The 17562-nt window shown below is 41.3% G+C and overlaps 1 protein-coding gene across 2 annotated transcripts in view; it reads right to left on the bottom strand.

Moving 5' to 3' along the window:
- Nucleotides 1–17562, bottom strand: part of SNRK (SNF related kinase) — a 79921-nt gene that overhangs the window by 7799 nt on the left and 54560 nt on the right. For both annotated transcript variants that reach the window (XM_074945598.1, XM_074945599.1), the window contains 3 exons: nt 14275–14416; nt 10202–10414; nt 4971–5105 (listed from right to left, as the gene is read on the bottom strand). In XM_074945598.1, coding sequence (XP_074801699.1) covers nt 4971–5105; nt 10202–10414; nt 14275–14416 — 490 coding nt within the window. The remainder of the gene's footprint in view (nt 1–4970; nt 5106–10201; nt 10415–14274; nt 14417–17562) is intronic.

The raw sequence follows: 17562 nt of genomic DNA, 5'->3' as shown, positions 1-17562 counted from the left end.
GTTCACAATAGACTCTTCTCCTTTCTGATGTGCTTTGGTGACTTGGACATTTAAAGTATGATTGGCAACTAAGTTAGCACCCAGTGAGATGAATGGGATAGTTCAGACCTCTCAGAGGTGTGGTTTCAGGCTCTGCAAACGTAGGAGAATGTCACTACACATCAATGGTATTTTCAAGAACAAGGTGGAAGTATGAAAGGGCCATTACATTGTAACAGTTGAATGTGAGCCCTGGGTACGGCAGTCACAAAGCCCCTCTAAGTTGTGCCAGGTTGTAATAGCACACTGGGGAACATGCTGCAGCCTTACCTGCTCCCAACCCCTATGTTCGCTTCATGCTATTTGGGAAGTTTCCCTTAACAGAGGACTATTGGAGCTGGCTGGGGATCTGGCCCTCTACATTTGTAATATTAGCATGTGTTATCAAGGTCCCCTCTAGCCAGTAACATGCCATTCATTCTGTTAGCAAGTAAGAACAAGCTAGAGTTCTGATATGTTGCATGCTTGGTATTTTAAAATGCTAGTCCACAAACATCACTAGTTCACAAAATAGACCTTAAGAAATAAACTAGAGACACATAATACTTAGCTTAGAAATTGAATATCTAAAACATTTGCAAAAACAGACAGTGATTTAAGAATGGACTGTGGTGTCAATGAAATAGGAGTTTTGAGACATTGTGTGTTGTCAGTGATAAAGATAAAAAGAAGAACAATGGGATCTTGATAGTATCATCATCATGACTAGGCAACATTTTATTCTCATTACTTACAACAGGGAAATAGCAACTGTATAATTTGTACAACAATTTTCTTATTTTCTGTGATTTCCAATAGGTTTGAGATGACAGAAAAGCTCCAACCTGTGAGTCAGTTAAAAATAAGTTTCCAAATATGTCTTAACTGCAAAATCAAAGTTATGCAGCAGTCCGTCTTCTTCCCTACAAGGCCTTTATTTTGGTAGATCTTTTGGATCAAGGACAATATCTACACAACAAGTAACGCTCTCAAAACTACTTGGAGCTGTAAGAACCAACTATCCATAAAAGTACGTAGCTCTGCTTGTCACATGGAGCAAAGGAATATTTGCAGGGCAGGCATTAAACAAACTACTCCATTCATTTCTACCAGCTCACCTCAGTCTTGATATAAAATAACTTACTTACTTCAGTTCTTGACATCTCCTAAGCAGACACTACCAGGTATAATGAAATATTTTTTTGGTCTGCATTAATATTTCAACTCAGAATTCCAGCACTGCATACCTCCCCACATTTCAGGTCGGTAAAGCATGATGGGTCCTGCCTCTAATGGATGGGGAATTGAGTGCAACCGCAGAAGGGGGAGGAGGGGTTGCACTGCAAGTCTATCCTGCTCTCGCCCCACAGCTGTCCTGTTCCATGGGGCTGGCTGGGCTCAATTCCTCTCTCTGGTGGTTGGCCTGGCCCCACTGTTAGAGGAGCCGGGGGGAGAAAGGAATATGGCCAGGGCAAATCTGAATGAGTGATACTGCAACCTCATGTGCCACGGCCAGGTTGTAACACCTGGAGCAGGGAACCAAACCCCACCAACCCCAGAGGACAAGAGCCGCTTCAACTGGAACAGGGGTTTTGCAGGACAGCCCTGCAAAAACCAGGACTGCTGGGAGGTCTGAAAGTCAGTGCTACAAAACAATCTTTTAAAAACATCTGTCATTTCAAAGGCATATTCAGGGTTTTCAGTTTATGGTGCTTAGTTTTTTTGACTGTTCTAACAGTAAACACTGAAAAATTTGAGTATTCTATTTGGATTTATTTTGAAAATGCACAGATTCTTTCATCTTATTTCATGTAAAATAAGAACAGGGTATCCTGGGAGTGTCAGAATGAAAGGCCATGGTACCACAGTAGGAGAGAAATAATCTCTTCAGCAGCAAGATCAAAATGATTTAGGGGTTTATAGCTAAAAATGAACACTTAATTGCACCCAGCAAATAAACTGTCAGCCAGTGCAGACCATGCAGTACAAATACGTTTCCTGCAGCAAAGACCACTAAATGAGCTCAGTAAGTGAACTGAAGTTTTCAAATGGCCTTTGGAAGAAGCTGCATACAGTGTGTAAAGCCACCAAAGCTGTAAACCTAGATCAGAAACAGCAGGCAAACTCCTCCAGTCAAGGGAGCTGAACTAGTGTTAACTAGTTCTACAAATGTATCCCCCAGTCTACAGCAATTTCAGGCTTGTATGGGTTGAGTCTCATTTAATTAGCCCTCAACTGCCCCAGCTGGCTTCAATGAAGTAGGGGTATAAAATGGAAAGATGTCACAACCCACATCTCCCCATTATTCTTCCTAATGACTCCCTATATATGTTGAATGGTAAGGATGACAAAATGGAATCCTGCTTGAGAAAACCCTTGGAACAGAAGAGCAATTGCCTGATACCATCCTTGGAATCCAAGGATGGAGCCTCTCAGGAGTATCTTCATTTCCACCCCCTGGAGTCCAGACCTGGGTTAACCATTCTGAAGGCAGGCAAGAGATAAAAAAAGAATCAGCACAGGCACCTGATTTTCATCCATCACTGGAAGGAAGTTAGCGACGACCACTCTGTACTATACCCAGGCCTAAAGACACAGCCACTGGAAGGGAGGGAATCAAAGATTTCAGGAATACAAATATTGATGGAACTACCTCAGCACAACCTCCATAATCTTTCCTAAAATGATAATCAAGACAGGGCAATAACTCAAAGATGATTCTCAGTGTCAACAGATCCTTGCTCAGGGAACCCCTAACAGCAACAGGCTTGCTGCCTACGTCTCAATCAACACATTAACGCCACCAAACAAAAGTCAGAGTTTAGGGGGAGAGGGTACCTCTTCCCCCGTGAATATTTTAAATATAGCAGAAACTTTCAGTTTAGCATGTTCTCACTAAAATCCTCTCCGTTTCTTTCTTCAGCATAAATTTGAACCTAAATCTAAAAATGCAAAAGAATTAAAGGCTGGGTGAACACACCAATACCAACTACATACACAAAAAGCAGCAGATTTCTCCTATCTTTTCCACATGAGATGGAGCGACCACAGATTTCAGGAGCATTGCTGACAGTTATTACATTTTTTACTCCTGAGGGAATTCTGCGCCAAAAAAATTAAGTGTACAATTTTTTAAAATTCTGCAAAATTTTTCAAATTTTATTGGTCAATAAATAAATTGACTCCAGCATGGCAGTGGGGAGCACAGGCCACTGGCTACATTGAGGTGGGAGATCAGCCTGAAGCCCTCACCTCCCCTAGTACAGGGACTCAGCAGTGAGGCTGCACCTGACCCTGACACAGTACAAGGGCTGGGCCTGCCCCAGAAACATCCCGGGGCCCTGTCCCTCTGTGCCAGGTGCACCAGGCGTGGCTGGGCAGGCTCAGCCAGCAGGATGCAAGTGTGGAGGGGCTTAGTGTGGGAGGATCCTGGTGTGCAGTGAAGGTGTCTGTGTGTGGCAATCTGGGTGCTGGCAGCTCAGTGGGAGATCTGGATGCACAGGGGCTCACTGGGGGGTTCCTTGGGCAATGGGACTCTGCAGGGGATCCAGGTGATGGTAGTTGGGCTCAGTGGGGAGTCCAGGTGCTGAAGGAGTGGGGCTTGATGGGGTGGGGGTCCAGGTACAGCTGGTTAGGACTCAGTGGGGTGGAGGGTTTGTCAGGGTGAGGGTTTGATGGGCCTGCTTAACAAGAGAGCCCCAGCTGCTGTCGAGGAGATGCCGTATGCTGGGCTCCCGCTTCCCCCTTCGATTCCCCTATCCCCTTTTCTTCTCCATCCCCCTCCCCTCACTGCCACATTCCCCTCCCCCTGCCCTATTCCACCCCTCTTCCTTCCCCTCTCACCTCCCTTCCCTCATTTCCCCCCCAATCCCCACCGCCGGCACTCACTGTTCCACAGAAAATAGGAAGGTTCCCAGCACACCGAAGGAGAGCCCAACTGGCACTAGGGACCTAGGAGGCTGTGTTCAGCTGTAGAGTCAGCGGAGCCCAAGACACAGCCTCCAAGCTGGGCAGCTCTGCATTTGCAGAAATGGGGGAGGGGGCAGTGGCACATAACCCCGTGTGCTCCCCCATGCCTCGCCAAAAAAACTGCACTCGGTCATGCCTCCACCCCTGCACGGCTTCCCTTTGCCCCCCTGCCATTTTCTGTAGGGAAAAGAAGGAAATCTGCATGGGGGGGGGGAGGGGTTTGCTGGTGAGCAGTCCAGCAGAATCTCCCCAGGAGTAATTTTTAATAGGATTATACAGATCAGTGTTTCTCAACCTTTTCGATACCAGGGACTGGCTTGCTGCCTTCCTAAACTGTGTCAGGGAAATCCCAGGGACCACTACCCACCCACGGAACAGTTGTTGAGAGACACTGACAGATAAACGAAACTTACTGATCTATGTTGAAAACATTTTTATTCCTAAAAATCAGTTTAGCTAAGAAATAAATCAAGTAGAGTGAAGACAGCCATTTCAACATGTTTCCTTAATCAATAAATACATCTAACTTGTTAAAAAAAATCTCAAAACGTATGTCCTTTTTAAGGGCTTCGTCCTGAGAAGTACTTGAATTAACCTAGATTTACTGAAGCCCAGAACACGACCTGACAACTAAATCCTTATGTAAACTTCAGTTAAGCTTTTCCTTTATGATAGATCCCCATCAGCACCGGAGCGCAATTAGGGAATTACACCATCAGAATAGTTTTTACAAAGTGGAATTTAAACCAACAGAAGGAAATCATACCAAATAATTTCTCTATCAGACATAATACAGGTATGACACTTTGAACATGACCTCCCCATGGCAGATATAAAAATCTATTCTAAAGCTTGTTTATATGTTCCCCCAAAATGTTTTGAACAAGCAATGAAATAATATTTTTCTGTTTTTTAACGTTCTCTTGGAATTTCAAAACATTCTGATTAAATTGACTAAAGCACTGAAGTGTCTAAATGCTCACCTGAACTGAGCTTTGATGTTGCTAGGGCTTGCAGATCTGGTTTGAATTTCTTTCTCTTGTTTCTCTCTCAGAATCCTCTCAGCTAGTAAGAAGTAAGTAGCAGTGATATGATTGTATTTGTTAGTTTCCAGGGCCCTAAGGGAAACAAAGAAAAATGGAACACATCACACACCAACGATTTTCTAAAACTGGACACATAGCTGACACAACTTAGAGTGCTTCACACAGAAAGTAAAGTTCCTGAAAATAGAAATTAATATTTTTGACATCTTGAAACATGGCTTTTGACTTATTAGAAGTGGGGCAACCAAATATGGCAAATTCAATAATTAGATTTGGATATATTTAGAAAAGCATCCAAAGGCTAAATAAGTTTTCCTTTGTTACACATATGTAAGCAATAACATTAATTGAATACGAGTTTGTGTTCCGAAAATGGCCTCTCCCACTTACAGACAAATGCTGAGGTGAAGTGGAAACATTTAGTTTTGAAGCAGCTGGAGCAAAATCTCACATTCCCCTCAGTGTTGCTGTAGCAAACTTGCAACAAAATTGAGCTTTTAAGGTTACTAAAGGAGTTTCCTAGACACTATAATCTACCAGAAGATCTAAAATAATGGGTTTAATGGGGTCTTTCATGGCCCTTGAACGTTTAAGAGGCCTTTCCGAAGCTACTGCATATATATATAAAATATTTTTAGAAATAAAACATTTAAAGCTTCTAAATCCTAAATGTGCTTTTTTTTAATTGTTTAAAAAGACTTCAGGTTACAGAGAATTCACCATTTACACTAGTTTAAACCTGTAAGTGACCTATGCCCCATACTGAAGAGGCAGGCAACCCCCACCCCAGGTTTCTGCCAATCTGACCTGGGGGAAAATTCCTTCCTGACCCCAATATGGCGATCAGTTAGACCCTGAGCATGTGGGTAAGACCCACCAGCCAGACACCTGGGAAATAATTCTCTGTAGTAACTCAGAACCCTCCCCATCTAGTGTCCTGTCTCTGGCTGTTGGGGATTTTTGCTACTGGCTGTCACCAATAGGCAACTTGCCATTCATTGTAGGAGATCTCACCATCCCATCCCCTCCATAAACTTATCAAGCTCAGTCTTGAAGCCAGTTAGGTTTTCTGCCCCCCTTGGAAGGCTATTAAACAGTCATTGTTTTAAAAAAGTTTTACTGGTGCAAAGTAGATAGCTTTCCTACAATTTGACTGGATAACAAATTCTATTTTTATAACACAATAACTTTTGAAAAAAATTGAAAATTTAAATTTAAAATCATTAGGTGAGTAATAGTTTTAGTAATATTGTATAAGCAAGCAATGTTTGCAAAAATTACTTGGAAGGAAAATCCCAAAATAAACTAGTTGCACAAAAACAGCTTCGCTTTTTAAGGTAACAGATGTAGCACAAATCAGAATAAGCATTTTACATTTTAAAGAGATCTAAGAGAGTTACTTAAAACCACAGAAAGCTTTTAGAGTAATCCAACACCACTCAGACTGATTTTTTAAAATCTTTATTCTAAGTCTGTGTCTATAGTAGCCATTTTCTCTTTAAAATTTCCCATCATTGTAAATACTTGTTAAGCTCCACCAGTAACAGGGTGGATCTGATTTAAATTGCTAGTCAGGAAGACTCGATTTAATCTTGGTTTTCTACATAAAAGTGCATTCTTTTTCGTTGTTATAATCTTAATACATACTCTTCACAACTCAGAGATAGATGTAGGTTTCATTTTTTAGAAGGTACACACTATACATTTTTAAACAGTGATTTATTTTGAAAACTTTTCAGGTTAGTTTTACAGCTATATCTGAAAATGAATGATTGTTTGGTTATTTCATTTACCAAAGGTAACTGAAGCAGATATTTATGAAGTCACTGGGAGGTGAACTATCTCCAATTCAACAGGTTAATCATTGATATTTGGAGGATTTTCTTGCCATGCTGTATTAGGAGGAGAACATCATAAGACAGACATTTAAATTGTTTTATTTAACTAAAACAACAAACGTTAAGTATTCTGGATTTTTTTCTTCAACAGCAAACATCTGATGGCAAGCAATTTTAACAATTATATCTATTTAACTAACAGCCCTGAAAATTTACTGTGTGCTCCGGCAGTTAAGTTGTGTTCTTCCTTTCTCACACATCATCATCATCATCAAAACATTCCAACAGCCAAATTTTCCCTTCAGTTAACCTTTGCGCAATCCGTGTTATCTTCAAAGGCTTCGGTGAATTTAACAGGAGTCTTGTCTTTCCATTAACTTGAAGTCAGTCTTTTCCATTGACTTCAGTGGGCATTGGATCAGGCTTTAAATGAGGCCTTTAGTTACCCTGTACACCATCAGTCTTCACTGGGGTCTCAGAAATGTAAGAGGACATCCTTTGGCCTACAAAATATTTTACTGGCAATGTGTGAGAGGGAAAGAAAAAACGGTTTCCTACCTTTCGTAACAGTTGTTCATGTCCATTCCAAGTAGGTGTGTTCATGCCACGTGCACAGTCAGAGGGTTTTTCCCCTAGCGGTACCCATCAGGTCACTGTGAGCCCCCTTGAGTCGCGCCTTCATGGCAGCATATATAGGTCCCTGCCGACCCGCCACTTCTTCAGTTCCTTCTTTCCAGATACTCTGACAGAGGGGAGGCGGCTGAGTATTGGAACGGACATGAGCAACACATCTCGAACAACAGTTACAAGAGGTAGGTAACCGTTTTTTCTTCGAGTGTTTGCTCATGTCGATTCCAAGCGGGTGACTCCCAAGCTTTATCTAGGAGATGGGGTCGGAGTTTATGGGATCGTTGATTATAGCACCGCTGTGCCGAAAGCTGCATCATCTCTGGCCTGCTGTGTAATGGCATAGTGCGATGTAAAGGCGTGGATCGTTGCTGCCCTGCAGATGTCCTGGATAGGAACTTGAGCCAAGAACACCACTGAGGATGCCTGCGCCCTTTAGGAGTGTTCTGTCAGCGTGGCGGCAGGTATCTTTGCCAAGTCATAGCACGCCCGGATACAGGACGTGATCCAAGAAGGGGTCCTTTGGAACGAGACTGGAAGCCCCTTCATACACTCCACAATTGCAATGAAGAGTTGCGTTGATTTTTGAAATGGCTTTGTTCTTTCAATGTAGAAGGCTAATGCTCATCTTACATCCAGTGAGTGTAGCATTCGTTCCCTGTTGCTAACATGGGGTGTAGGAAAGAACACAGGAAGAAAAATGTCCTGGTTTGCGTGAAATTGTGAAACTACCTTCGGGAGGAAGGCTGGGTGCGGTCACAGCTGCACCTTGTTTTTACAGAAGACCATGTATGGGGGCTCCGAATTAAAGCCTTAAACTCAGACACCCTCCTGGCTGATGACATAGCTACTAAGAACGCTACTTTTCAGGAGAGGTAGAGGAGGGAGCATGTTGCCAAGGGCTCGAAAGGAGGTCCCATCCGTCCAGAGAGCATAAGGTTGAGATCCCATGGAGGAGCTGGCTGTTTTACTTGAGGGTACAATCTGTCTAATCCCTTGAGGAAGCGGCTCACCATGGGGTTCGCGAAAACCAACTGATTGGCTGCACTGCGGTGGAAAGCTGAAATAGCGGCCAGGTGCACTTTTATTGATGACACTGACAGACCTCGCTGTTTTAGATGCAGCAAAAAGTCTAGGATAAAGGAAATTGATGCCTGTAAGGGTGGAGTGTGCTTCTGTAATGCCGCAATGGAGAATCATTTCCACTTGGCCAGATAGGTGGCCCTCATGGATGGCTTCCTGCTGTTAAGGAGGACCTCTCTAACAGGGTCTAAGCATGTAAGCTCCAAGGGGTTCAGCCACTGAGTTTCCATGCCGTGAGATGGATCGACTATAGATTGGGATGCTGGAGGCAGTCGTGGTCCTGGGTGATCAAATCCGGGACCAGAGGCAGAATTATTGGCGTGTCCGCCGACGGGTTTAGAAGCATGGTAAACCAGCATTGGCAAGGCCACACTGGTGCTATTAAGATCATTGATGCTCTCTCCCTTCTGATTTTTCAGCAATACCTTGTGTACAAGTGGGAAGGGCAGGAAGCATATAGTAGGTGGTACTTCCAAGGGAAGAGAAAAGCGTCTGCAAGCGAGTCCAGGCTGTGATTCAGGAAGGAGCAAAACTGGTGACACTTCCTGTTGTACTTCCTTACAAGCAAATCTATTTGGGGAAACCCCCACCATTAAAACATGTTGATAACAACATCCGGGCAGAGGGACCACTCGTGATTGTAAAATGACCTGCTGAGATGATTGGCCAGCTCATTCTGGGATCCTGGAAGGTATGATGCCTCTAGATGTATCGAATGGGCAATGCAGAAGTCCCACAGCTGGAGGACTTCCCGGCACAGGGGAGAGGAGCGAGGACCACCCTGTCTGTTTATATAGAATGTCACTAATGATGTGTTGCGTACTGGTATTGACCGACACACATCTGGCCTGCAGATGGGCCTGGAACGTCTGGCAAGCAAGGCGGACCGCTCTTATCTCCCTGACGTTGATTAGCAATGGAAGTTCTGCCTGGAACCAAAGGCCTTGAGTCTGCCTAAGTGTGCGCGCCCCCCCTCCCCCCCCCGCAAAAACCCTAACTAATACTAAGTTTTTAACTATACAGAAACACTAGAGACAGTCCACTAGGGGATCACTTGCCGTAGCAAGAGAAGAGCTGCTCTAACAATCATCACTGGCAGTAAGAAGAAACTGAAGAGGTGGCAGGTCGGCAGGGACCTAAATACGCTGCCATGAAGATGCAACTCCAGGGGGCTCCACAGCTGACCCAACAGGTACCGATAGGGGGAAAACCTTCTGACGACTGTGCACGTGGTGTGCACACACCTACCTGGAATCGACATGAACAAGCATTCGAAGAAGAATCCAATTTAACTGGCGCTCATGGTGAATTTGACACTTTTTATTCGTAAACTGAACGGATCTGATAAGGAGTAAGTGAGACATTAAAAATAAAATCCTGTCTTTGCAGAAGTATTTTTCAGAGTAGAACTGCACTTAAAATTAATTCATAAGATTAAATCTACACTACTTCAAGTAAAGAACTCTATCACAGGCTCAATATCTCTTGTGGGGCTTTGTCTCAGCATTTAGGAAGAAGCAGAAAGTCATTTTTCTGTGATTGCATTCAATTTTTTAGTAATTCTCAAGTTAAATATAATGTTAAAATCATCAAATTGCATGTAGAAAATTGGTAACTTACTCTACTATTGTATCTCGATCTGCTATATCACCAAGGACCATGCGTTGTATTATACTATTGTGTTCTTCCTCAGAAAGGTTTTTGTATGAAACCAGAGGGATATTGTACTTTGTTGCAGGCGATGGGTCAACTCCTTGGAGCCATGGATGATTTTCAATCTCTTCCAAAGATGCTCTTCGCTTTGGGTCTCTCTGTAACATCCGTGTAATTAGACTAGGAACAAAAAATAAATCTATAAACAAAACGTACTAATATGTTCAGAAAGTAGCCATCACAACAGCAACACTAGGAAGAGGACTGTTTTCCTTTTGTTACTATGAGCTCATATTAGCCTCTTTTCAGACCTTCCAGTAAAAATAATGCAAGTACAGTGTGACTGGAACCTGAATCTGCAGTCACAAAAATACTCTAAATGACAATGCAAAACTGAAATGAATAAAGCAACTGAATCATAAAAACTGCAGACATAGCAAATGCCACCATTTCCATTTGATTTACTTGAGCTCTTTCACCTCTACACTCTTCTGGACTTTCATTTTCTATTGGTTGGCACAGTACTTTTCACAGTCATGTCCCAAACTAGGTGGGCCTCTAGGTGCTACTCCAATATAAATGTTGTTTAAAATTATTAATACATTTTTTGCCATTGTCATCAAATGTAAGGCATTACAAAGAGTGTAAGAAAGACAAGGTGGGAAAGGTAATTGGGCCAACTTCTCTTGGTGAAAGAGACAAGCTATTGAGCTTACACAGAGGTCTTCTTCAGATCTGGGAAAGGTACTCAGTGTCACAACTAAATAGAAGGTTGGAAGAGATAAGGAGTTAACACATGTTGCAAGAGACCGTTCAAGGTGAAATGGGCAGTTAATACCTCTACAATCATAGGACAAAGCAGGATTAGTGGTTACAGATTGTTGTAATGAGCCATAAACCCAGTGTCTTCATTGAGTCCATGGTTTTTGGTGTCTAGCAAAGTTATGAATTTCAGTTCCCAGGCTTGTCTTTTGAAGGTGTTGAGCTGGATTCCTTTGAGAACAAGGACTCAGAAGTCAGATATGGAGAGACTGTTTTGTGAAGAAAGCGTTTACCCACAAGTGATTGGGTGTTTTTATCTTTTTTATGTGAGAGTTCACCTGAGAGCATAGTGACTACTTCATGTCACCCACAGACCAGGACATACCAATTCTAAGCAGCACCAGCCCCTCATAACAACAGATGCAAAACTTGCACACGTATCGCCACTGCTACAATAATCAATACCTCCACAACAAACCTTTTAAGATAATTGGGTCCTGTATGTGCTTATCACACCATGTGGTGCACCTTATCGAGTGCTTTAAATGCCCCAACAACAACAGTGTGGATGAAACAAGACAATCACTATGCTCTCAAATGAACGTGTCCTTTTCACAAACAGAAGTTTGGTCGAATAAAAGATACTACCTCACCCACCATGATGTCTCTAATATTCTGGGATCAACACAGCTACAACAAAACTGCAAACAAAGAAAAGTGTGTTTTATTTTAAAGTAGGAACCAGGCCCTAAGTTCTTAAGTATCAGCAAGAGGAAGGGGAGCTGTCGAGAGAAAGAGCTGAGGACTCTGCAATGACAAGCTTTTTCTTTGTGGGTAGATGCTAAATCAAGTGATATGTCTCCAACTGCGAGCAGGCAGAAGTGTAACCCAAGCACAAACTGTCACAGAATGTATAGAGAATGGATATTGTATGACTAGCACATTTCTACTTGCCTAATGTATGCAGAACTTCAGTTTATGCCATGGCAAATGACAGCATTTGCCCCAAATTACCTGCTTTGCACAGGACATGGAGCTGGTGATGGAGGATGTTTAGTGTTGATGCTCCATTGGAACTTTAGCACTTCAAAATGTAGCAGAAAAGGTAAGGGGCACAGCTATGAAGGAATGCTTGAACTCACGTACCAAGCATGCTAGGCAGGACAACAATCTAACTACACGTTATAATGCAATGTATTCCACAAGTTGTTTTTTTGTTAAATATGGGAATCATGATATGAGTAGAGAAATGAGTTACAAAGGAAAGAGGAGGTCCTATATTGCCTGCACTGTTGACTCCTAAAAACTGCCATGAAAAAGGAGGGACATATACTGAATATCATTAGTCTATCTTTTTCCCTTGTAATTTTTAAATTTCAAAGAGGATGGCTGGGTGGGACACAGGAAAATAAAGGACAGCTTTTTTCTCCTTTGCCAATATGGTCTCTGTCTCCAAAAGATGTGTTATGTATAGATAGCAGGTTTCCAAAGTTTTCACTCTACCTCGTATTGCAAGTACAAAAGGGTGCAGAGCTTATCCATCAACTTTGCTATGCTTTCTAATGCATCACAAACATCCAAAGATGCTTTCACCCAAAGCAGGACCATCTCTATATCTTACTTACTGAGATTCTTAAAGTCTCTTTCCCAGGAGAAATGGGCAGAAGTGGTGGAGGGAAAAAAAAATCACAATCTTTACTGCACACTTAGAATTGAAACCCACCGACACAGGACCTAGTATTTCCTGATACAGATTATTGACCAGAGGCTAGTAGATGTGGCATACCAAATCTTATCTTTTGGGAGAAGACAGACAGGGGAGGGGGAGGGAGAGGGAGAGGGAGAGGCTGGTGCACAGAATGATCAGACCTACCAATTCTGGTTTTGGCAGTGACAATTTCACCCAATACATTCATTGGAAAAATAGTTATTGGTTTATGGGGTCTCAAGGAATTTCTTCTAGTAGTGCTCAGTTGATTAATTCTTTCTCGTATACCTCTCTTGGATTGTTAACTATTGATACTTCTAAAAGATGTGACAAGAACAGCTTTTCTGCATTACTGATTATGCTAAGTCAGCAGAATCAGCAGAGCCAAATTCAATACTGAGAGCTAGAGCACAAAAAATAACTACAGCTCACTTATGACACTGAGTGCAGTACTAAAAAATGCACTAGACTCCACGTCATATATGAACGCAGGTATGGCTATTACAGCAAGCACCAGAAGGTGGAAGACATTCACCTGGTCCATGCAAAAGATCAGGCTCTGCTTGAACTCCAGTGTTTGGCATAGGAGGAAACCTGAAATCTTATACATGCACTAGGACAATGGTCCCCAAAGTGGGAGACGCAGCAGGGCCCGGGCCCCACCCAGCCTTGCTCTGCCCCAATCCCAGGTCCCTTCCCAGCCCCTGCCCCCAGCTCCCACCTCTGCTCCTGGCCTGGAGTGGCGCGGACACATTACATTTCTGGTAAGGGGAGACACTAAAGCAAAAGTTTGGGCACCACTGCACCAGGATATTCAAGGCGTATGGAGTGGTAAAATATTCTGTCATTTACTGAGGACTCTAGCTATGCCTGAATAAAGATTCTAACAGAAAGGGGGAATCTCACATCTTGGGGATCTACATTTAGGGGCTGAAGCCTACATGCATCAACCTGACTTCAACATATGGGGAGTACTGAACGATTCAAAATCGTCAAAGAGCTGCAGTGAACATTCCAGAATAAACATCTCAAAATGAGTCATGATTCCTAAGTGGCATGTGCTATTTACATAGATATTTTTTCCTTGACACCCGGTATGTTGATTTAGGGATTGCAATTTTAGTAGGAGATAAGCAAAAGCCTGATGCCATATTCTTGAGCATAACAACTAGTGACAATATCCTTGAACAACTATTCAGACAAATAATGGTTTACTTATCACCGCCCCAACCCAAAAATCTGTGACAACTTTGCCTAATACAAATGTGTGGAGAGTCTCAGGCTCAAAACATTTCAAAGGAACAAATTCAGTCAACTTTGATAAAGACTGGAAGAGGCAAAGAGATTAAGATGTAGTAACACTGCGCAAGAAGCTATTTAACTGGTGCTAACAGAAGAATTAACAAGTTAAGGAAACTGCTGGTAACATAGCAGGGAATTTTAGCATTGGAAGCTCTGTAAAAATAGTATCAATAAAAACTTCCTGGCACCTGAGAAACCAGATTCTAGATAATTTGTTGGTAGTATACATATCTATGAATGCTACCAAATTACTTAATATTTTACTTACTCTTTACATTCTTTGGACACATGCGATGGCACTGTGTATTTGCAGTCCATGATCATAGTCAGTGTTTCACTGTCATTTGCTTCTTGGAATGGTGGTTGTCCACATACCAACATGAATAGGATAACACCCAGGCTCCATATATCTGTAAATTATAATACATGTTTTAAACTTATTGCCAGAGAGACAGAAAAAATACTGCCAATGTAAAGTGTTTGCTAAATTTCCATTAAGGTTTCTAACTAATTTAAGTATCATCATCAGTCTTTATAGGCATTAACTGTGGAATTTACAATTCCTTTGTAATGAAGTACAAAATACAATAGGTTCTACATTTTACTGACAGCTTTAAGATTTTGGATAGAAGGACCAAAATTTATGATTTAAAGCCATGCAGAAAAATATGGGAGTGCATTACAATCTTAAATACATATCTATTTCCTGACACCTCCGTTTTTGCTGCATTTAATATTGAATTTCAATAAAAGCTGACCTTTTTCCATTGTTAAAGCTTTACGATTGCTCATGATTACAATTAATTGTGAATAAAACATCTGAATTTGTTAACAGAATCCTCTCTCATTTTGTAGCAAATATTTATTCAAAGTCAGACTATTTTGCTCATTCAAAACTAGAGAATGTATAGACTACCTTATAACTGGGTACACATTACTGAAAAGGTAAGGTTTGTAGCTACTGTATCTGCCCCTTCTGGAGGACTAGAATAAACAATTCTCAGTATTTACATGTTACTGGATGAAGCACTGGAACAACCTTCATTTTTAAGATTTTGGGGATACCGATGAATTAGATTTTTTATTTTACTGGTAAATCCCAAATTACATTTCTCTATTCATTTTATTATAAATATTTTAATCTAGTTCACTGCTTGTAATTGGTATTATCTTCAGTTAGGTTTAAATTTTTCTAAATTATTTAGGAACAAACATTTAATGCAGTTAACACATGGATTTCTTCCAATTACATCTTGTAGAAAAACAAAGCATTAATTTTCTTATTTCCTGATAAGGTGACATACACCAAAAGATTAAAAGTAATCATAGTAGTACATCTGAGCAGTATGTCGCTTTTTTCTACAACATGCAAATACTTCAATCTACTCAGTCAATTTTAAAAAAAGTTAACTCTCAGAAGGAAGCACTACTAAAGAACTTCACAAGACAAATGATAGTCAACAAAGATCTGAAGTGTTGCAGATAACAGGAGATATGTATAGTACCGGCTAACGGATTATATATAGGAGTGAAGGCAATGCCATAAGATTTTTTTATTAAAAAAAGCTCCATTTTCTGTGGCTTAATCAGGGTACGACTATACTGCAAACAAACCAAAAAAACCCACACAGCAGCAGTGAATCTCAGAGCCCAGATCAACTGACGTGGGCTCGTGCTACAGGGCTAAACAAGCAGTGTAGACGTTCCCTGTCAGGGTGGAGCCCAGGCTCGGAAACCCTCCGCCTCACTGGATTTCAGAGCCCAGGCTCCTGCCCAAGCAAGAACATCTATACTACTATTTCTTGCCCCATAGCATGACCCCAAGTCAGTTGACCCAGGCTCTGAAACTCCCTGCCATGGAGGGTCATAGGAAGAGGGAGGGTTGCAGTACAGATGTCAGAGTAGTTAACATACTCAAAGAGACAACTACATTTCACTTAATCGTGTGTAAATCATATGCATTTATTCATTTTTAGAACAATCACTCATGTTACTAGTTATAAACTATTTATTCTTTACATAGTTTAGCTGAAAAATAAATAGGAGCAATTCAACCTAATTTTCTTTAGAATTCTAATTTATGATCAATATTAACCCAGAGAATCATTTGATTTCTGCTAATGATGGCTTGTGAGCTCTATGCTGCAGGCACTGAGCATTGTGGCATCACTACAGCAATACATGTACATTCAGTGGGACTATTCACACATTTAAAATGTGCTTCAATAATTTGCCAGAGTGGTACCAGAGTGGTTCCAGACAGAGTACTTTTCAGGATCAACTCCTACAACATTAACTTCTCTAAAAGTTCTACAGGATGGGGGGTAATTTGTAGTGAATGCTTTCCTAGTGTAAGTCTAAACAAGTGATTTTCTTTCACTGTAAAGTTGAGTTGCAAGAAATTTGAAGAGGATGTCATGGAATATTCTTCCCCCCATACACAAATACACACTGTAAGAGCCCATTCTCTTCATGCATAGAGTATGTTCCGTTCATGTGTTTCATTAACAGACAACTGCATCGTTTTCTTGAGAGTTCAGTGTACTATTGAAATATGTTAATTAACCTACTTTGCCTTAAAATCTTGTTTAAACACACTATCTACAATTTTTCTGTATTTCTATATTCTAATTGGCCTTTTAAGAGAGCTAAGCAAATACTACACCTTCCTTCTCCCAACCCGTCCCTTCCCACACGCAATAAAATAGTTTGTCTGCTTTAAATTGCAAATGTTTAACTTTAAATTAGAAGATTTCACATCTTATCCATAATAGGACAGACAAGTATTACAAATTTATGTTTGGAATAATAAAGTAATATTCATTAACTAGATTTAAAAAACCACACATTTCTTTTGAGGAACTATATCTTTGGAGTGTTTTTACCCACAAATATTGCAAGATATTTTACATGCCAGATGAGCTAAAGATTCGTATGTCCCTTGATGCTTCAACCACCATTCCAGAGGACATGCGTCCATACTGATGATGGGTTCTGCTTGATAATGATCCAAAGCAATGCAGACTGACGCATGTTTATTTTCATCATCTCAGTCAGATGCCACCAGCAGGTGGTTGATTTTCTTTTTTCGTGGTTCGGGTTCCATAGTTTCCGCATCTGACTGTTGCTCTTTTAAGATTTCTGAAAGCATGCTCCACACCTCATCCCTTTCAGATTTTGGAAGGCACTTCAGATTCTTAAATCTTGGGTCAAGTGCTGTAGCTATCTTTAGGAATTTCACATTGGTATCTTCTTTGCATTTTGTCAAATTTGCAGCAAAAAAGTGTTCTTAAAATGAACAACATGTGCTGAGTCATCATCCGAGACTGATACAATGTGAAATATATGGCAGAATGCAGGTAAAACAGAGCAGGAGACATACAATTCTCCCCCAAGGTGTTCAGTCACAAATTTAATTAACGCATTATATTTTTAATGATCATCATCAGTATGGAAGCATGTCCTCTGGAACAATGGCCAAAGCATGAAGAGGCATATGAATCTTCAGCGCATCTGGTATATAAATATCTTGTAACCCCAGCTACAACAGCCATGC

The sequence above is a fragment of the Natator depressus genome, chromosome 2 (genome assembly GCF_965152275.1).
Source record: "Natator depressus isolate rNatDep1 chromosome 2, rNatDep2.hap1, whole genome shotgun sequence".
NCBI lineage: Eukaryota > Metazoa > Chordata > Testudines > Cheloniidae > Natator > Natator depressus.
This window is presented reverse-complemented; position numbering and strand designations above follow the sequence as displayed.